At 48.7% G+C, this 19,981-nt stretch overlaps 4 protein-coding genes and 1 long non-coding RNA gene across 10 annotated transcripts; 2 read left to right on the forward strand and 3 right to left on the reverse strand.

Annotated features, from left to right (window-relative positions):
• Positions 1 to 17: 17 nt before the first annotated feature.
• Positions 18 to 1,933, forward strand: mterf4 (mitochondrial transcription termination factor 4). Its single transcript, XM_085930976.1, has 4 exons — positions 18 to 117; positions 324 to 741; positions 812 to 996; positions 1,284 to 1,933. The coding sequence occupies exons 1-4, from the start codon at positions 91 to 93 to the stop codon at positions 1,707 to 1,709; spliced, it is 1,056 nt and encodes a 351-aa protein (XP_085787102.1). The 5' UTR covers positions 18 to 90; the 3' UTR covers positions 1,710 to 1,933.
• On the reverse strand, positions 1,036 to 3,010 carry LOC147046030 (uncharacterized). The gene is made up of 2 exons (XR_015068258.1): positions 2,659 to 3,010; positions 1,036 to 1,684 (listed from the first exon to the last, which is right to left on the reverse strand). It is a non-coding gene; the product is annotated as an uncharacterized LOC147046030 (long non-coding RNA).
• On the forward strand, positions 1,635 to 4,839 carry LOC147046031 (putative G protein-coupled receptor 148). Of its 2 annotated transcripts, none has more exons than XM_085930975.1 (2): positions 1,635 to 1,775; positions 3,229 to 4,839. In XM_085930975.1, the coding sequence occupies exons 1-2, from the start codon at positions 1,752 to 1,754 to the stop codon at positions 4,222 to 4,224; spliced, it is 1,020 nt and encodes a 339-aa protein (XP_085787101.1). In that variant the 5' UTR covers positions 1,635 to 1,751; the 3' UTR covers positions 4,225 to 4,839. The 2 variants fall into 2 exon arrangements, with proteins under 2 accessions (XP_085787101.1, XP_085787100.1); XM_085930974.1 differs by lacking the exon at positions 1,635 to 1,775 and adding an exon at positions 2,038 to 2,160.
• Positions 4,840 to 7,314: 2,475 nt separating this feature from the next.
• On the reverse strand, positions 7,315 to 11,798 carry gtpbp4 (GTP binding protein 4). Its single transcript, XM_085930622.1, has 17 exons — positions 11,633 to 11,798; positions 11,052 to 11,222; positions 10,871 to 10,974; positions 10,651 to 10,787; positions 10,439 to 10,539; positions 10,269 to 10,361; positions 9,996 to 10,187; positions 9,842 to 9,907; positions 9,678 to 9,767; positions 9,456 to 9,566; positions 9,304 to 9,381; positions 9,143 to 9,194; positions 8,954 to 9,054; positions 8,675 to 8,872; positions 8,531 to 8,596; positions 8,310 to 8,456; positions 7,315 to 8,142 (listed from the first exon to the last, which is right to left on the reverse strand). The coding sequence occupies exons 1-17, from the start codon at positions 11,678 to 11,680 to the stop codon at positions 7,990 to 7,992; spliced, it is 1,908 nt and encodes a 635-aa protein (XP_085786748.1). The 5' UTR covers positions 11,681 to 11,798; the 3' UTR covers positions 7,315 to 7,989.
• Positions 11,799 to 12,440: 642 nt separating this feature from the next.
• zmynd11 (zinc finger, MYND-type containing 11) lies at positions 12,441 to 19,876 on the reverse strand. Of its 5 annotated transcripts, none has more exons than XM_085929843.1 (17): positions 19,641 to 19,876; positions 18,951 to 19,097; positions 17,751 to 17,886; positions 17,087 to 17,246; positions 16,729 to 16,752; positions 16,304 to 16,528; positions 16,134 to 16,211; positions 15,919 to 16,011; positions 15,749 to 15,836; positions 15,597 to 15,652; positions 15,449 to 15,526; positions 15,228 to 15,346; positions 14,618 to 14,993; positions 14,471 to 14,545; positions 14,006 to 14,299; positions 13,748 to 13,933; positions 12,441 to 13,509 (listed from the first exon to the last, which is right to left on the reverse strand). In XM_085929843.1, exons 3-17 carry the CDS (start codon positions 17,879 to 17,881, stop codon positions 13,387 to 13,389), a joined length of 2,106 nt encoding a protein of 701 aa, XP_085785969.1. In that variant the 5' UTR covers positions 17,882 to 17,886; positions 18,951 to 19,097; positions 19,641 to 19,876; the 3' UTR covers positions 12,441 to 13,386. The 5 variants fall into 5 exon arrangements, with proteins under 5 accessions (XP_085785969.1, XP_085785965.1, XP_085785968.1 ...); XM_085929839.1 differs by having other exon boundaries at positions 14,609 to 14,993; positions 19,641 to 19,871; XM_085929842.1 differs by lacking the exon at positions 18,951 to 19,097 and having other exon boundaries at positions 14,609 to 14,993; positions 19,641 to 19,872.
• Between the last annotated feature and the right edge of the window lie 105 nt (positions 19,877 to 19,981).

Here is a 19,981-nt window from a genome sequence, read left to right on the forward strand (position 1 = left end):
CACTATTTGGGGGGGCTGATGTTCTCTGTAAGGCGGAACCTTCTTACCGCTACCGTTGCTGCACGGAAATAGATTGGAAACGGATTAAACATGAACGCTCGATGTGCTACAAATCGGGTTAGTAAATAAAACAAAAACACTTGAAGTTTAACTTCTTTTTTGTTTAACTTTGGTTTGTAATGTATTTTATTTTAAAACGCCATACGTACTTATAATTGTATATATATTTTGACATTCATAATGTTGGACGATACTACTGCTTGACATTAACCTTGATTGCACCAATTGGTAACTATACATCAACAACCATTGCATTTCCACAGATCCAGTGGATGTTGAGAAATGCCACCTCATCCGTATTTCGTCCGCTACAGTCAAGTAGATGCTTCCAGCATCGATTGCTGTGTTCTACGAGCAGCAACCTTCTGCCAGGTGATGCCAACAATGAGCCGGGGGCGGCATCCCCGCAGAGCCATACTATTGCAGAATTCTCCCTCCCCTGTCTACTCGACATGGGCTTCACGCAAACACAAGCCATGCAACTCTATGAATCGCTGTGCAAAGCCAGAAGTGGAAGTACCGCCAAGAATCGTCTGTCAACACTCACCGTTTTGTTCATGTTGGGCCTCAATCCCTCCAGCGTTTGGAAAATACTGACAAAATGTCCTGACCTTTACATCATCAAAGAATCGGTTCTCCAGCAGCGGATAAGCTATCTGCGCAAACTGGGTTTAGTGGAAGGTTAGTTAATTGTGCTTTTTTTTTTGCCATCTTGTGAACTATTCTGTTAAAGATCCTTGACTCCATTTAGGAAGTCTCCAGCGGGTGGTGACGCACTACCCTGCCATCCTGACTTTGCCCAAGAAGACGGTCAAATACAAGACGATGTTCCTCAGGGAGAAGTGTCTTTTTACTGTGCAGCAGGTCACTGACATCCTCAGAGACTGTCCAGCTGTCATACATGAAGACCAAGTTCAGCTAGAATACATGTTTCAGGTCAGTACTTCCAACGTCGTTCTGATTTAAATACAATAATATTATCGCACACCTTTATTTCAAGTCATGCACATTTGTCACATAATGACCATCTCACTTCACATCATGATTAAATTAACATAAACTGTCTGAAGTGTTCATAATGGTATCAGGGCCATCTTGGAAAAATAATCATGTTAGAAAAAAAACATTCTTTATAGTTGTGCTAGATTGGAAGACTTGCTATAAACCTGATCAATGATTTAGTTGTAAACTACACAGTATATTTTTCTCCTGCTTATCCCCAGTATGTCTACTTCCGAATGGGCATTAAACAAGCAGAGATGGTGAAGCACAAGTTGTTTCGATCCACGCTGGAAGAGCTGCGTACGCGCCACTCTTTCTTGGAGCGCCGGGGCTTGTACCAAACACCCGACAAAAAGGGGCAGACCGTCATTGTCAACCCCAAACTGGACAGCATCCTCAATGTGGACCTGGACACCTTCCTGGAGCGCGTGGCCAAAGCGTCAGCCGAAGAGTATGACGTCTTTCGGAGACTGGTAGTCAGAGAGTGGAAGGAAGAGGAGCATTCCCACGGGAACGGCCAAGCAGAGAGTGAGGACGATGACAGTCACAGCGATGGCGACCGTGACGGTGATGACGACCATGCTGATGATGATGAAGAAGACGAAATGGAAGGCAAAGCAAGCTACAGGAAGAAAAGAAGAACGTAGCGTCACTATGAGGAATGCGATCACATCTAAAAAAAAAAATCTATGTTCAAGTGGCCTGGTATAAAAGTAAGTTAGCCTCTAATTGACAAAATATTATTCAAATAAAATGAAATATTATGCATAATAAAATTAAATATTTTTCTTTAATATCTAGAGGCCTACCGTAATTACAAAATTCTAAAAAGAGTACAGTTCCCAGCATATTCCCCCAATAAATATGTGATGCCATTGGAAAAGTAAAAAGCCTCTTGTAAGTCATGCTGGAAAAGCTCCACCCTGTTACTAAGTGACGGCTAAGTGGCCGTAGCTTTGCTGCATCTCTATAATCATGTGTGCGAGTCAACATGGAACACATCAGATAAGCGCAGGCGGCAGAAAAACACCCTGTGATTTACACAAGATCTCAGCTCTAATGGATGCGCGCCGCACACTGTGTTCACATGGACAAGAGGTAAGGAAACGCAACTTTGCTCGCTCAATGATTTCGAGATAAAGATGTTTCAAGTCTCAATAGAAACATTCGATCATTTTGTCCTAAGTGTTTGATGGTGTTTAAAATTGTGTATAATATTGATGGTTTTTCATGAGTGCTTTTTTCCCCCGCTCAATAATGGTTGTCCTATTGTCACAAAGCGCCATTCTTGTGGTTTGAAATGATCTGACACAAAATGGAAAATTCTAGAGCGCTACCAGATGTTATTTACAACAGATCCTAAATATTTTGTGATCATCTCAAAGCAAGAATGATGTTTAAAGTCCAAAATTGCAACCTCTGAACATTTCAGCATTTATACTTTACATAACCAAAACCTGAACAACTTCGAATGAAAATACATCTCACTTACCAGAGATGAATAAAAGTATTAGTATAATTATAGTAATTTGAAATCAAACTGCTAATTGTTGTAAATGATGACGTTCAACCACTGCTATGTAAAAACATACCTACAGTCAAGCAAGGTGGTGGCAACATGATGCTTTGGCGTCGTTCGCTCCAGCTGGAATTCGGACAAGTTGAGGGGAGTTCGAGAAAGTTTTATCGAGAAAGCAAAAGAAAAATAGGAAAAGCCTATTATTGTGGCAGAAGTAAGATACACGTCTTTCTTCTGTGACGGACTGCCAACGAGTGAGACAAGATGCAAGTGAACAAAAGAACAAAGACAAGATGATGCAACAAAGAGCATACATATAAACCCGCCCCTAAATGCAGACCTGCTGGGTGAGAGGTCCGGCCCAAAAGTTGACCGCATCTGAAATTTATTTTGGGTTAATCAGAAATTCTGCCTTCCATTTACATTGTGATGTTAATTGTGAACACAACCAAATCCCCTGTTATAAGAGGGTGTGCACACTTGTGCAACCACATCCTGCTCAAAAGCAATCCTTTTTGAGTTCTAGAGGTATAGGTCACATTCATTTTGATTTTTTTTTTTTAAATTGACAGTCAACCTGTCATTTGAACAGGGGTGTGTAGACTTTTTATACCCACTGTATCTGATGTGTTGCTATCTACCAATAGGAAGTTGCTGGACCTCAAGAAAATCAAGACAAAATGACCGCCGAGCCCATCTTGATTGCCAACCTCACGCAAGAATGGGTGGCGAGCCTTCGACGGTGGCACCTGGAGCTCTTCTTCATCCCTACCACTGTGGTCACCCTGGCCACCATGCTGGTGAACACTGTCCTGTTGGCGTGCATCTTGGCGTCTCGCGCCTTACGTCAGGAGACGCGCTACCTCCTGGTGGCCAACACCTTAGCGGCGGACATGCTGTTCCTCACCCTCAACCTGGCCACGGCCGTTCTCAACGCGGTCCGAGCCGAGACGCCCTGGCTGGCGTGCGAGCTGGTCACGGCCGTCACCGTCACGGCCTACTGCTGCGCCATCCTCACCGTAACCCTCATGGTGGTGGACACCTACGCGGCCGTGCGCTGGCCACTGCACTACCACGACCTCCTCCCGCCCGCTCGAACCCACAGAATCCTGCTGGGGGCGTGGGTTCTGGCGGCCAGCTACCCCTTCACGCTGGTCATCCTGATGGAGACAGCGAGGGAAAGCCTACACGGGAACGCGGCCGTGTGTCTCGTCCTCATCTCGCTGGGTTTCGTCCAGGTCAAGAACACGGCGGGGATTAACGTGTACTTCTTCGTGGCCGCTCTCATTTGCGCCGCGCTCATCTTCTACTGCTACGTTCGCCTCTATATGGAAACCAGAACCCAAGGCATCTGGCAGAGCCGCTTCTCCAGAGCTCGGGTGACCGTGTTGGCCCACGGGGTGCTGCTCCTCCTTTACTTCGCCCCCGGCTTTGTCTTCACCCTGGAGCTGCTCTTGTTTCAGAGCAAAAACGTCAGCCAGGATGCCCGAGTGTGGCTCAGCACGGTCAACATGTGCGTCTTCATGCTTCTTCCCAGGGCCTTTGCACCTTATCTGTACGGGCTCCGCTACCGCCAGATCTCCGACACGCTGCTGCAGCTTCTGCATCGACACCGAAGACTCAGCCAGATCACTGTCGTGTAATCGCATTTCCGTCCGAAATCAGACTCTTTGTGTGTATGTTATTTGGAGGAAGTGGATGGAGATTGAAGGGGGGGGGGGAGCAGGTGGCAGAGCGGGACCTTATGAATCTTCCTCGGCGGTCGACAGATCAATTCTTCATGCAAGTTACAAGAGCACCTGCGACTCTGAGGAAGCACACCATTACTGGAGTCCTGAGGTGGAACTCAACAGAAGTGTGATTTGGTCATGCATAGAGATTGGAAATGTTCTCATGATGGGTGAAGAAGGATGGCAGCTTCAATGTGGGTTTTATTTGGCTTCACAATTGCTCGAGTGGTAATAAAAGCATGTCTTGAAAATGATAAAGTCTTTGAAAAAAATGGAGAATTTAAACTGCTCTACGCTCTTACCACCAGGCGGCAGCCTTTCTATACATGAGATTGAAAACAACCTGCCAGGACAAACCAGTGGATGCTTTCCAGTTAAATTGCATTTAATTTATGTACTACACGTTGAAATGCTCTTGAATTTCGTCTGATGGCTCACTGAGTGAACTGGCGTGCCTACGGTAAACAAAAAACTTAGTTCAAATAGAACTAAGCGTGTTCTTGCCAAGGTTGCTTGTTTTGACTTACCATTGACGCAGCAGATATTGAGTTTCAAACTTTAATATTTTTCACAATTTTGCCCACGTTTACAAATGTGACCAGTTATGGTGTACCTAATGCAGTGTCCATAAGTGACGTCACAAAGACACCAGCCAATCAGAAAGTGGGGGTGAGGGCGGGTGTGGCACTTTTCACTTTCAATTAAACGTTGACCATGATCTTTCCCTAATGAAGTGGCCTGTGATTCGGTACACCTGAAAATGGCGGCGTACCTAATGGAGTGTCCGAGTGACGTCACAGATCAACCAGCCAATCAGAAAGTGGGGGTGAGGGCGGGTGTGGCACTTTTCACTTTCAGTTAAACTTTTTCCCTAATTACCTGTAATTAGATACACCTGTGTCCGAGTGACGTCACAGATCAACCAGCCAATCAGAAAGTGGGGGGTTGTTCGGGTGTGGCACTTTTCACTTTCATTTAAGTTTTGACCATGATTTTTCCCTAATGAAGTGGCCTGTTATTAGGTACACCTGAAAATGGCGGTGTACCTAATGGAGTGTCCGAGTGACGTCACAGATCAATCAGCCAATCAGAAAGTGGGGGGTTGTTCGGGTGTGGCACTTTTCACTTTCATTTAAATTTTGACCATGATTTTTCCCTAATGAAGTGGCCTGTTATTAGGTACACCTGAAAATGGCGGTGTACCTAATGGAGTGTCCAAGTGACGTCACTGATCAACCAGCCAATCAGAAAGTGGGGGTGAGGGCGGGTGTGGCACTTTTCACTTTCAGTTAAACTTTTTCCCTAATTACCTGTAATTAGATACACCTGTGTCCGAGTGACGTCACAGATCAACTAGCCAATCAGAAAGTGGGGGGTTGTTCGGGTGTGGCACTTTTCACTTTCATTTAAGTTTTGACCATGATTTTTCCCTAATGAAGTGGCCTGTTATTAGGTACACCTGAAAATGGCGGTGTACCTAATGGAGTGTCCGAGTGACGTCACAGATCAATCAGCCAATCAGAAAGTGGGGGGTTGTTCGGGTGTGGCACTTTTCACTTTCATTTAAATTTTGACCATGATTTTTCCCTAATGAAGTGGCCTGTGATTAGGTACACCTGAAAATGGCGGTGTACCTAATGGAGTGTCCAAGTGACGTCACTGATCAACCAGCCAATCAGAAAGTGGGGGTGAGGGCGGGTGTGGCACTTTTCACTTTCAGTTAAACTTTTTCCCTAATTACCTGTAATTAGATACACCTGTGTCCGAGTGACGTCACAGATCAACTAGCCAATCAGAAAGTGGGGGGTTGTTCGGGTGTGGCACTTTTCACTTTCATTTAAGTTTTGACCATGATTTTTCCCTAATGAAGTGGCCTGTTATTAGGTACACCTGAAAATGGCGGTGTACCTAATGGAGTGTCCGAGTGACGTCACAGATCAATCAGCCAATCAGAAAGTGGGGGGTTGTTCGGGTGTGGCACTTTTCACTTTCATTTAAATTTTGACCATGATTTTTCCCTAATGAAGTGGCCTGTGATTAGGTACACCTGAAAATGGCGGTGTACCTAATGGAGTGTCCAAGTGACGTCACTGATCAACCAGCCAATCAGAAAGTGGGGGTGAGGGCGGGTGTGGCACTTTTCACTTTCAGTTAAACTTTTTCCCTAATTACCTGTAATTAGATACACCTGTGTCCGAGTGACGTCACAGATCAACCAGCCAATCAGAAAGTGGGGGGTTGTTCGGGTGTGGCACTTTTCACTTTCATTTAAGTTTTGACCATGATTTTTCCCTAATGAAGTGGCCTGTTATTAGGTACACCTGAAAATGGCGGTGTACCTAATGGAGTGTCCGAGTGACGTCACAGATCAACCAGCCAATCAGAAAGTGGGGGGTTGTTCGGGTGTGGCACTTTTCACTTTCATTTAAGTTTTGACCATGATTTTTCCCTAATGAAGTGGCCTGTTATTAGGTACACCTGAAAATGGCGGTGTACCTAATGGAGTGTCCGAGTGACGTCACAGATCAAACAGCCAATCAGAAAGTGGGGGTGAGGGCGGGTGTGGCACTTTTCACTTTCAGTTAAACTTTTTCCCTAATGACCTGTAATTAAGTACACCTGTGTCCGAGTGACGTCACAGATCAACCAGCCAATCAGAAAGTGGGGGGTTGTTCGGGTGTGGCACTTTTCACTTTCATTTAAGCTTTGACCATAATTTTTCCCTAATGAAGTGGCCTGTTATTAGGTACACCTGAAAATGGCAGTGTACCTAATGGAGTGTCCAAGTGACATCACAAAGACACCAGCCAATAACTCTTAGTTCAACTTTAACCATTGTTTTTCCCTAATGAAGCCTGTTATTAGGTACAGCTCATGGACACTTTAATAGGTACACTACATGAGGTAAAAAAATAAATAAATGAATAAATAAGAAAGTGTAGTTACAAGGTCCAAGAGGGACATGAGCAGTCTCAGGTGAGCACTTGATAAGGGATACCAAGCACTTTCCCCAATTCCATTTTATTTATTTATTCATGGAAATACAGCTTATACCTTTCAGGTGCTTTGCATGACCACCCAAAAAATATTAACATTTTCTGTGCCAAGGCAGCCGAATGGAATAATATTGGCCTGGAGTACAAAAGGGTCGGGTTCGAGTCCCGCTCCGTGAAAATTGACATATTACACAAAGTCATGTGTGAGATTTGTACTCGGTTCTCCTGAACTCAAGGTATGAACTTTAACCTCAAGACCATCTCTAGAGCTTAGAAAGACCTGGCAGTTTTCTGTATTTGTAGATCAGTCGACCCATACACAAAGCCAAAACTTTTATGGCAATGTGGTTCGAGACCCACTCTGTCCAACATTTACAAATTAAACAGAGCAATGACCAAGATTCAAACCCGAATTTCCTGAACTCAAGGCAAAAACTTCAACCATTTGGCCACCTCAGACACAATTCTGCTCCCTTGTTTAACTATTTCCTTGGTGCTTCCCACAAGGTATGAGTTTTAGGGCTGGGACAACAAATCACATAAGAATCAATTGACTTAAATTTTGGACAGAGAAAGAAAATGAGCATTTTCTGATTTGGGTATGATGTCAATTCCAAGCGTAGCTGAGCGGAAGCGTCTCCTGCACATGTCGCGAGAGTCCAGAGAGACTCGGTCTTCCTGTTTATCTGCGGCTGGTGGATCCCGACTTCCTCTTTCCCGCTAGCAAGTGTTTGGGTTTCAGGTCAAAGACGTGTCGGTCCGCCTCGCCCTTCTTGCCCTGGCGGTTCATGTCCTTCTGGGAGTTCTTCATCATCTTCTTTGTCTTCTTCACCATCTGAAATACAAACAGAGACACATTTGAGAAGAAGAGTCCATTGAAATATGGTGGACGACTTAAAATCTCAAATTAATTTTGGTTGTTGAAATGAACAGCAAAAAAGAGTCGTTCATCTGCTTAAGTCTTTTGCTCGTCCGGATGACACCGCTCCTTTTGGAGCCTACCTTTGGGTCCCGTAGTCCAGATTGGTCTCGAGGAGGTCGAGAGGCACTCTGGCTGCGTGTCCTGTAAAGCGGCGGGGCGACCGAATCCTCGCGCTTTCGTTTGCGGGTGAGGCTGCGGGACTGGCGGGCTTTCTGGGCGTAGTGACTCTGCGAGAACCATGACAAAACGGTCAAAAGGTGCTCCACAAGCGCTCGTGCGACAAAAGCTCGCCGGCGCTCACATTGTCTTTGTCGCTCATGTCCAGGCCGAGGTCACCCATCTCCTTCTCCAACTTCTTTCGCTCAACCTGCGGCCCACGAGACAAGACGTGAACAATCGTTAGTTTGTTATATCACGGCGGCTTGGACAACCGGGCGGCTCGTACCTTGGAGACGGTCCTGGGCATGCGCGGGCCGTGGACTTGCTTCTCTTTGGACTTCAAAACCATGAGGTGCCTCTTGTCGCGGATCTGCTTGGCCAGGACGCGGATCTCTTGCATCTCCTCGTCCTCGCTCTCGTCGTCAGAGTCGTACTCGCCGGCACGCTCCTTCAGCTCCTCTTCCTTCTCCAGGGCCTCCAATTTCTGACCCGCAACGCATACGCACGATTCTTTGTTGTGCAAACTTCACATGGGTCAGATTGCAAGCTCGCGGTCGCCACTGACCTTCATAATGTCGGGGTCGATGTAGTCAGCGATGTTGTGGCCTTCCCACACCTCAGGGATCTTGTCATGTTTCTCGTCGTCGTTCATCAGGTCCCAGTATTCTGATAGAGAGACAAAGATGCCGATTGTCAGGGTGGCCGTGCGGCGGCGGCGGCGCCCGACACCGCTGACAATGATGACGACGCTCACTCTGAAGGTCCAGCACGTAGTCGTCTCCCATCTCCATCTCCAGATCTTTCTCCTGGAAGACAAATTGTTCCATCAGATCATGCGTTTGATCAATCAATCATACATTTGTGCTACAGAAGCACTTTTGCTGACAACACAAATTCAGGCGAGCGAAGGTGTACCAGCTTGCGCTTGGGCGCGTCCACTTCCATGGCTCGCTTGCGCATCAACACTTTCTCCGGGATGAACGCCGGCCTCTCCTGCGCAGGGGGGACAAAAGCAGGCGGTGGTCAAGCATGCACAAAGGGGCGGGCGGGGCGGTCTAGGACAGCACCTTGTTATCTCTCTTGGCGGGTAGGGCCAGGTGCAGCCTGTTGAGGACGTCGTGGACCTTCTTGCCCCTCATCTTGCTGTCCACACGCTGGGCCAGGAGACGGTCGCAGGCCTGAGACGCACAACACATGATGGGTGGCTGCGGCCGCGAGGCGTCCAAACATTCCGCTCAAAAAGGATCGTTTGGTCGAAATCCAAGCCGCAAACGATGACGACGTCCCACCTCATTCTTGACCTGGATGACGCCCTCCTCCGTCAGCGTGCTGGTCTCGATGACGGGGATGCCCTCTGTCGTCAAGTCTGCAAACAGTTTCTGAACAAAGGCGTGATGCAAGGTTAGCAAAAGCCACAATTTACACACCGGCCGGCGGCGAGCAGCAAAGGTACCTGGTTGTCCTCGGAGAGCTCGCTGATCTTCTTCACATCACATTTGTTGGCCACCATGATGAGCGGCTGCCGGCAGAGAGCGGAGCAACGGTTACGACAGGCGGCGAAGGGCCAACGCGTACAAAAAAAAAAGTGACGCTGGGCCAGCTGGGACCTTGTTGGCGAAAAGCGGTCGGATGTTGTTGAAGAGCTCCATCTGCTGGGCCAGCGAGTGTCCGCACTGCTCCGACGCGTCAGCCACGTAGAGCACGGCTGCCCGCAGATGCGCCAGGGCCGTGATGGCCTGCATCTCGATGGTGTTGCGCTCCTCCAGGGGGTGGTCCAGGATCCCGGGCGTGTCCACCACCTGTACCGCGACACCGTCTTGACTCGCACAAAACTCTCGATAAACCAGCTACGGGGTCGATCCCTGGGCCGGTTTCGTTACCTGCCAGCGCAGGTATCTGTAATCCATGTGGCCCACAAAGAGCGACTTGGTGGTAAAGGCGTACGGCTGCACGTCCACGTCCGCTCGTGTCACCTGAACAAGAGATCACCGTTGGTTACCGCATGCACATTTTCCGTAGAGAAGTGGAAAAACGGGCAGAGCGAGCTCACTTTGTTGATAAAACTGGACTTGCCCACGTTGGGGTAGCCGCACAGAAGCAGGGTCCGAGTGTTGGGGTCGATGCTGGGCAACCGGGACAGATGCTGACGAACTGGCGAAAGCGGGCAACAAACGAAAGAGAGGATTCCATACATGACATTCGAGAAGGTGAACATTTTGAAACGGAACGTGTTGAAAAAGTACGCGGGCCGGGCCTCGCTACCTTGCTCCAGATACTCCAGGCTGGACTTCTGTCGCTTCAAGATGGTGCACATGCGACCCAGAGCGGCTCGTTTCAGCTGCTTGCATCGGTAAAGAGAGTCGCCGTACTTCATCAGGCGCACGTAGTCTTTGGCCACGCTGCAGCAAACAAAGACCCGACTCCACGTCATTCATCCGGCATTTTCAAAATAAGCACATAGCAATTCCAAATGAGTACGTACTTGTCAATCAAATTCTTGGCAATGTTGATCTGACCCAAGGCCAGCTTGAAATGGTCCTTGTCGTAAAGCACGTTCATCAGGTCGGCGTAGAAAGGATGGATGTCCTGCGTGCACGGGATTATTAGTTCGGACACCACTGGCGCTTGGTTGGTTTTTTGGTGGGCGAGAGATTGTAACTTACATCCAGTTTGGGGAAGTCGCTGAGGATCTGCGCCAGGCGGTCGTGGTAGTTCTGCTGCGTGAACTTGACTTTGCGCATGTAAAAGTGACGGATACGATGGATCTGGTAGTGCTTGTGTACCACAGTGGGCGTCTTCCGTTGCGTTTTGGATAAAGTGATGTCGATGAAATCCTGAAGGAAAAAAAAAATAAACAAGAATGAGTCGTCTTGGAAATGACATCTTCGCCAATCAACAGCTCATATTAAAAATAAAACACATTTTTAGAATGTCCAGACGTAACTTTTCTCTTCTCCACGTTAATTAAAGAGCTCAAGAATATACAAGTTTCTACCAGGATACATTTGCCTCCGTGTACTCCACTAAATTGGAATTTGCCAATAGCTCGAGGATTGTTTAAATTGTGTTTTTTTGTGAAGTGGAAGCGTCTGACTGGAGCCTCCTCATCTCGTATCGTCCGGGCCGGGCCGCACGTGTTTGCCAGCCGAGCAGCTAACATGTCAGTTGTGAAGACTTTCCAGAGCGAGACGATGACAATTCGAAGGATTCAAGATGCGACGCGGTCATAGGTCACTTCACTTACCTTGGCGGTGGGAACCACCATAATCTTCTTGAAGTTGTACATTGCCATTTCGAAAGGACACGTTGTGGTCCTCGGCCACAGCGACAGGAAAAGAAGGAAGTTGGGCTAACTGCTATGCTAGGTACTTCCGCTACAGGAAACGACTGCGCGGCGGCGATGTCGCCCCCTGCTGTCAAATGTTTGCACTGCATACTCAACGCTTAACTCTTGGAACAATCATCTGTTCTTCAAGCTCATATTGTGACAGAAAAAAAACAGAACCAAAACTACATCATGTTTAAAATGGACACTGAGAACTAAGTCTTGAAAACCTATGAGAGAGAGAGAGAGAGAGCGACAGCAGAAGACACAATGGTGTGTAACTTGTCGATACATTTATTTCCTCCATGTTAGCATGTAGAACAGATTTATATACATATTGCTAGCCAGCTAGAGCATCAAAAAGCCCCCAAAATGATTTTTGGAGCATGAAGTCACGGACGGGCTTTGCAACCTTTTTCTGCGGAGAGCAACTTTGTTTTTGATGATGATGATGAGTCTCGAGGAGATTGCGCAAGTGTTGACGACAATCAGAAAGAACAAGTAAAGTCATGCATATGCACACTGGAATGATACATAGATAAAGATGATGAAGACGGCGGGGGGGGGGTGTCGGGGGGTGTCGAGGGGCCTCAAACTTTCCATCTATGCGACCCCACCAGTCTAAACACGACATTCTGATTCCCACTGCGCTTGTGAAATATGAACGAAGCGGCAAAATCAACCGGTTTTATCCGTCCTGGCGGGTTGGGGTTGTTTTTTTTGGGGGGGGTTCGTGCACCCGGACGGGCTCAAAGTGACAGCCACACCTAAGCAGCGCACCTAATTTAGGCATTGGCTTCACGTGACGTTTGCAAGTTGAGCTGTGAGTGGACCCGGCCGATGTAATGGGGCCAAATGAGTCTTCTTCTTTGAAAGGGGCAAAAATGGACCCATTCCTATATTTTTCACATTACAGCAAAATGACATCCATGTTATATACATGTCACCCACGTGTAAAAAAAAAAAATAAAAAAAATTGTGTATTGGCCCGGCCTGTATCGCAGCCGGTCTGCATAAAGACAAAAACAGTTGCATGACTTTCCCTCCGTTCAGCTTGCCTTTTTCCTCCCCAAAAAGGGGGAGGGGCTAATAAAAGGCTTACGTTGCCACCTACAGACTGCGTGGTTGTGCTCATCTGCCACGAGCCTGGTTTGTGATTCCAAATCTTGGTTTTATTGGACTAAAAACGGCCCCGTTTGCACTTGCTTTGTCGTTCAAATTCAAAAACAGCTCTCAATTTAGTGTTGCTAAGCAATGTGCAGAATTCAAAACCAGAAGAGACGATTTGTTTCGTCAGCAACGACCCTGTACCCAATGAGCGAGCAATTTTAGGTAGAAAAGATGGATTGGATAAAAGAAGCCTGCGTCAGGCATTGGCGAGTCGTTTTGCGGGGTTTTTTTTCCGGCCCCTCGTCTTTCCGGGAAAGCAGCGTTTACGTTTGCTGCGCTAAAAAAAATAAAATGGCACGCACGCTTAAATACCAGTGGGCGGCGCAGAGACAAATTATTAAAACGGAACATTAAATAATACAAAATGTTAAAAAAGTTGAAACACATGAAAAGGAAGGCAAAACGTGCGCGCGCTGCAGACACTGACTGACTGACTGACTGACTTGACTGACTGACTGACGATGACAAAGGAGATGGAGGAGCTGAGCGGTCGGGGACGCTTTTCATCTCTTCCTGCGGCAGGTGCGCTTGTGGTCGGCGTGCCAGTGCTCCTGCTGGCATTTGATGGAGCAGTACGACGTGTTCCAGCAGCAGTGGTACATGGCCTCCTCTTCGCAGTTGTAGCACTGCGCACACAACAGTAGCAACATGGACAGGGGAATATTTTTTTTTTTTTTTAAATGACCTCAACTTTTTCAAATTTGATCTCAAAATTGTTTCACGGTGCAAAGGTGAACGGGAAGAAAAAAAACAAAACCAAGTTACTACATTTGGACAAAAGCAAAAACCAGCTTTCTATTGGCAAGATGATTTGAGTTTCCATTTTTCTTTGCAAAAGAAGGTCGTGCGGTGGGCGGGGCTTACCCACTGCTTCTTCTTGGTCTGCGAGACGAGCTGCTTGTGCTGCGCCACCAGCTTCTTGACCTCGTCCAACAGCTCCTCTTTGCACTTGTCCTTCACCTGCTTGCACTTGCGCTCCAGCTCGGCCTGAGCGCCGGCCAGCGCCTCGCTCACCGCCTCCTGCTTCTCCTCTTCCATCTCACCGCGCAGCTGCAAAAGTGGAAAAGCGTGAAAACGCAAACGGCCAGGTGGGGGGGGTGGGTGGGGACATGATGGTGGTACCTTCTCCAGAGCTTCCCGGACCAGTCGTTCGGTCTCGCGCTTGTTGTCCGCCCTCATCTTCTCTTTGACGTCGTTGAAGACCTTGGTGTACTTTTCGTGACACATGTTGTGACAGGCGGCGGCGTCCGAGCTGGTCTGCGTGCTGCGGTGGAGCGTGCGCGGCGACCCTCCTCCGCCGCCGCCGGCCTTCTTGGTCTGTGTGGACACCGACTGCTTCTCGGGCGGCGGTGGCGGTGCGCACGCCACCGTGATCTCCTGGCTGGAGCTCACCGCCTCCATTTCGGGTTCGGGGTCCTGCCGACACAGAATGGCACTCAGGTTTCGCCCACGTGGGAGTCACCCATCGGACTTTGGCAACTTTAATTCTGGACCTTTAATTCGTTTTTTTCCCAAAAACAGAGTTATAGCTTTTGGTTCATTTCCAATTTGATGGGCGAGGAGTAGGAGGAGGAGGATGAAACCTACACTGGCTTCTTCTTTGGGCTCCACCTGCGGCGTCCGCCGGCTTTTCTTAGCTTTGGGCTCCTGGACGCCTTTCATCTGCAGAGACGATGCAAATTGATTTCACAACAACTCCCCGGTAGCGGCGAGTGCGGCACCCACCTGTCGGACCTGCTCGTTGCTGGTGGACGAGATGCTTGACTCGGCTTCGTCGCTCCTCTCCGGGCGCTTGCAGTCACGCATCCTATCCAACGTGTCCAAACTGGGCACTTTTTCCATCTTGCCCGGCCTCGCCGTCCTGTCCATCCGCTGGCCGCCGTCTTTGGGTGACTTTCTCGAGCTCGGACTCTGGCCGCCACTGCCGCCGCCTCCACTGCCGCCGCCGCCACCTTCCTCCGGCTTGCTTTTCCAGAATCGCCCCTCCTTGAGGAAACGCTGGTAGACCTCCAGCTCGTCGCAGGCTTTCTTCCAGCCGCTGCTGCGCTTGATCTGTAGCTGCTGCACGCTGACCTTGATGTCCTGGATGTTGTCCGAGGGAATCCACGCCCTGCCCGCCACACACAAGTCGATCACGAAAATACGTTGCAAAAACTTCTTTTCCACTGGAGAGTCTTTTGAAATTAGCAGACTCCGTTTTGTTTGTCGTCCACGGCAACTAGTGTAACGCCCCTCCCTGGTGGTTGTAGACCACCCAACGGATTCTTTGCCCACCCCTGATCAAGAGGATCTACGACGCAAGCACAAAGGCGTCAAGAAGCCGGCCGGGCCGGGCCGGGCAGACCTTTGGTGCTGGTGGCCGAAGAAGCGCACGTCCACCTGGTTGTCTTCTCTCTGCAGGACTTTGGCCGGCCAGTAGCCAAAGCCTTTCATCTTGGCCCACACCAGGTCATGACTCGGAGTCTGGAGGACAAAAGAGGCATCAAATGACATATATGTCGGAGTTCCTCTCGGGCACTTGTACGCGAGGTGCCAATGGGCAAGACTGACTAAAGTTCTACTCACGCAGGGGTAACAGAACCAGTTGTCGGGCCGGGCGTTGGACAGGTAGAAACAGTTCTTGCACAGCAGTAACTCGTTGAGCTGCAAAATGAAGAGGGTGAAAAAGAGGGCAGGGCTTGGCGCCAAAAGTGAGGGACGGGTCGACGTGCACCTCGTGGCAGGTGTCGCTAAAGAGGAGGCGGGCCATCTCCGCCTGCTCGCTGTGCACTGCAAACACAAACGTTTGTCAAATGCCTTTCCCGACCTATCTGCGGTTTTCCGACGTATGAGCCCTCGCTGAAGACGATGAAGCGTATCACCCACCTCCATACAAGATGGCCGTGTTGTGAACAATCAGCTGGGCGTCGGCTTTGAACTCCTCAAAGTTCTTGTACTTGCCCTCCGTCAGATTCTGCGGCACAAAACAGACACGTTGGATCAATCGGACCTTCTTACCAATGGAGGGAGCGAGGGGGTGTGCGAGCGCCGGAGACCTCCTGGATGTCGGAGACGTCCAGCGCGGTGTGGACGAGGCGTCTGTACATGGGATGCTTGGTGTCTTTGCCTTTCTTGTTCAGGTCCACTGCCTGCCAGGAGGAGGATCAACGGCCCGTAATGTCAAAGTTGCTCATTTGCACATTTTCGAAGGGCTGATTTTTGTCCATATTCAGTATTGACATCATACAATTGTCTGGTTTTAGTCACGCACCCTCTCCTTCATGCGCTGGACAATGAAGCGCAGATATTTGCACATCTCCTGTTTGCTGAGGTTCTTCTTCTTACTCCCCTGTGGACGCACACACACACACACACACATACATACATGACAAGGCTTTTAGAGAGGGCGGGGCGCGAGCGAGAGCACGAGCGGCAACCCACCCTGCAGAAGACGCACTGCCAGTGGGGCCCGACGGCGGCGGTGGGATCGCGTGTCCGTCCGTCCTCCGACAGACATTTGAGGTGAAAGACGCGAAAACAGTCGTCGCAAGACAGCACGTCGCCTGGCAGGTGGCACTGGAAGCAGTACCAGTCGTGGCTCTCGGCCTCCCACTCCTGGGGAGGACATGGCGGAGAGTGCACGTTGGCCGCGCCGTGCTCCCCCTCCTGGCCGCCAGACGCAGCGCACACAAAAAGCAGTCAAGCTTGCTGTTTTTTTTTTTTTTTTTACACATTTGCCGCGGGATGAGCCCGAAATGCACGAAAACGCAAATCTGGGACTGCGTGCGCGTAACCGTCGCGTTTTGGTCTTCGGCGGTTGTGAGAGTCAAGATGCAGCACGCGCACGCGCGCACGCACGCACGTACCTTGATTCCCTCCGCTTGAGGCTCCTGCGGTGACAGAGAGCAAGTGTTTCAAAGTGACGCCAGCGCAAAACCACAACAAGATGGGCTTGCAGCAGCAAACAAAACGATGGCAAGCTTGAACTTTGCCAGAACAGAACACAATCTCGTGTTCTCGAGCTGTTGTTACTTCCGTTTCGGGGGCCAATATTTTAGTGCTACCTTGCTTTCACTTTGTGTTTTCAAAACAAAATCTATTTTGATTTCTTTTCACGAGTACGAGGACGACTCAAATAGGCGGACGGGGACAGATGACCAACACTGGCCTTGTTTGGGAAAGGGAGAGGACGTGACGTGGAGATGCTTGTTTGGGGAGACTCACCATTTCATCTCCGGGCAACCAGTAGCCCTCCTGCTCGATGCCCGCCTTGGAGCCTTTGCAGCCCACAGTCAGCGTCTCCACCACCAGGCCATCCTTGACCGCCAGGCTCAGCTGACGGGCCGTCTCTTTTGGGTGCATGCCGTAAACTCGGCTCAGGTACCTGGCGAGGCAAAAAATAAAAACACAGCTCGCATTGAGATTCCCTCTGTCAGCCGAAGACCAAAAAAAAAAATCCTCTTTTCCCAGTTGAATGAACAGCAGTGACAAAAAAAAATAAATAAATAAAAAAAGATAGTATTCTCTAATGTCCCTAGCCAGTGCAGACTGCCACGACAAAAACCCAAGCCCGCTCAGATACCAAAGCGATTACTGGGCCGCTGCACGTTGGCAAGGGCCGCCTGCTCATCGCCCGCCAAGCCGGCCGGCGCTGGCACCGATCGGCTCTCGTTATCACAGCAACGCCAAGGAAAGGGCGTGTTGCCGTGGATACCCCCGCTGCCGACAACCCTTCATTCCAGCAGACGGCCTTTCGCATTGATTGGATTGCATGGATTGAATAAGGTCAAGTGCATTCAATCCTTTAGAAGTGTTTTTTGTTTTGTTTTGTTTTGTTTTGTTTTAAACAACAAGTAACGATGACATGCACGGTTGGAGCGGCACTCACTTGGAGATGCGGTCCATGTTGGCGATTTGCTTTTGGTTGCGAACCACCTCGATGGCGGCCCACACGTACTGGACCACCTTGGGATCGGCCAATCTCTTCTTCTCCACGCGGGACATCACGTCCTTATTCATCTTCTCTGTCAACACAAAAAGTGGATGTCTTTGCACAATAAACAGCACATGCTTGGCTCTTGAGCATTATTTGGCAAACCTAAGCACTTGGCTTTGTCTGATGATTTGATCGTGGATATTTTTTGTGTGTTTTTTTTTTTTCTCCCTCGTTTCCTCCCAAAAAAGTCCCGCCTCAAATCTCGAACCTTGGCTGTAAAGTTTCACATTTGTCGCAGGACAAACAATGGTTTTGAAAAGATCTGTCTGGAGGGAGGGGGCTCGTATTAAAATCGATTTCTCGTGGGAATTTCATACGCGAAGCAAAATTATGGAAGAACGAACGGACGACAGCGTGTCGCCTGTCACTCACTCGCCGATGCTGACATCCGTCGCGCGCTTTGCTAGCCACCAGTTCAACCTTGCCAAATGTCATCCAACACTTCTACTCCTACAGAACGCATGTCAGGCAAGGAGCGAGAAAAGAAGCCCTTTTCTCAGAGACAAGTCGTGATGCTGGCAGGCAGCCTGGCGGGCCCACAAACGCTGCAGCACCAAGCAGTCAATCTGTGGCTGGCTAGCAGTTAGCACGCTATCTGGCTGACGTACGAAACAAACTGCTACCCCCCAAAAAAAGCCAATTAGCGTCTCGAATGAAGGTCAACTGATGGAAATATGCTGAGTTATTAGTTGTCTAACATAACTCGACGTGAGCCTGTCTGCTAACAGAACGGGTGACAAGTTGCTTTAGTTCGCTATGCTAAAATGTTGTGACGTTGCTACGTCTGGCTAGCCAGCTTGAAAAGCGATTTCAAAATAATCTCTTTTTTTTAACATTCTTTGTCGATTTTTATTGCGTTTTATATTGTTTGGACAGGAAAACGTTGAAGCTCAGCGCCATGAGACGAAACAGTCTTGGAACGTGGCAGGCAGGTCATGGTTTGTTTTGGAGGACGCCATGTTGACGGCTCCACGGCTGAGGGAACTCAGAGTTAACCGCCTCGCAACTCATGTCATCAGGCAGCCGCGGCCAAGCTAGTGTCTGCTTTTTTTTTTTTTTTAATCAACGGAGTCTAATGTTGGAGCCACTCACCTGCTGCCGCGGCGAGAATCCACGCGAGGGCGATTTTTACACCCGGAGCGGGCAAAGCAAGGCGAGGCTGCGGGAAGGCGCTGCGCGTCCAGCCGGCCACTGTGGAGCAGCGCGCGGCTGGGAGGTAAACAGAGGAGAGGCGTCTGTCTGCGGAGGTGGGCGGATCGATCCATAAATCGGACAAACCGATACCCAGTCATGTTCAATACCGGACCGATACCAACGAATCGGCATATTACAATATCAATTTAGCACCCAGTTCGCCGACTCCCAACAATAACCCCTAAAACAAAATCTTTGTAAAGCACAGGAAGGCTTATTCTTTAATTAAAAGCTTTGGAAAGTGTTCTTCTTTCATACTTCATTTAGTCATACTAGTCAGTTTTTATTTAGCCAAAAATAATTAACAACAAAAATCCAGAATCAGTAGTAGCTGGGCCAGTTATTTGATGTGTCGCTTCAACTGTTTCAAACTCCAATCCGCTAGGTAGCGGTAATGCGCTAGAACGCCAAAGAAACTACGCAAGCAAGAAGAAGAGGAGTGGCGCGGTTGTGGTTGTCCCAAAAAAGTGTCTATCAAGTGCTTGAAAATGTCGCAGCTTCTAACCGTTAGAAGTATTTAATAACATTTTAATAATAAAATCAAAATCAAAACGAGGTGCAATCACAGCCTAGCAAAACATGCCTTACCTTTTTGACTAATGTTTTTGTTTCATTCTGATCTGCGTCCAAGTCATTTCTTTCTCCTGTTGAATTACACTTAAACAAAAATAAGATTTCATTTCTACTTAAATTCATAACTATGCTACGATCTTATGGTTAGATTAAATAGTTCATTCAAACTTGCGCATCGAGCAGCAATTTCTGTCTCTTCTTCGCTGGATTATTTCTCGGGCAGCGCCACCCAGTGGTTCTGCAGTGATCACCCTCTCCAACAATTGGCCACCAGTAGCTCCGCCAATGGCCTCTGTGACCTGGCAAGAACAGCACGCAAGCTTTTGTCATTTAAGAGTTTTATTCTTAATAAGTTG

Source organism: Syngnathus leptorhynchus, chromosome 14, assembly GCF_054491065.1.
Source record: "Syngnathus leptorhynchus isolate UIUO chromosome 14, UIUO_Slep, whole genome shotgun sequence".
Classification (NCBI taxonomy): Eukaryota; Metazoa; Chordata; class Actinopteri; order Syngnathiformes; family Syngnathidae; genus Syngnathus; species Syngnathus leptorhynchus.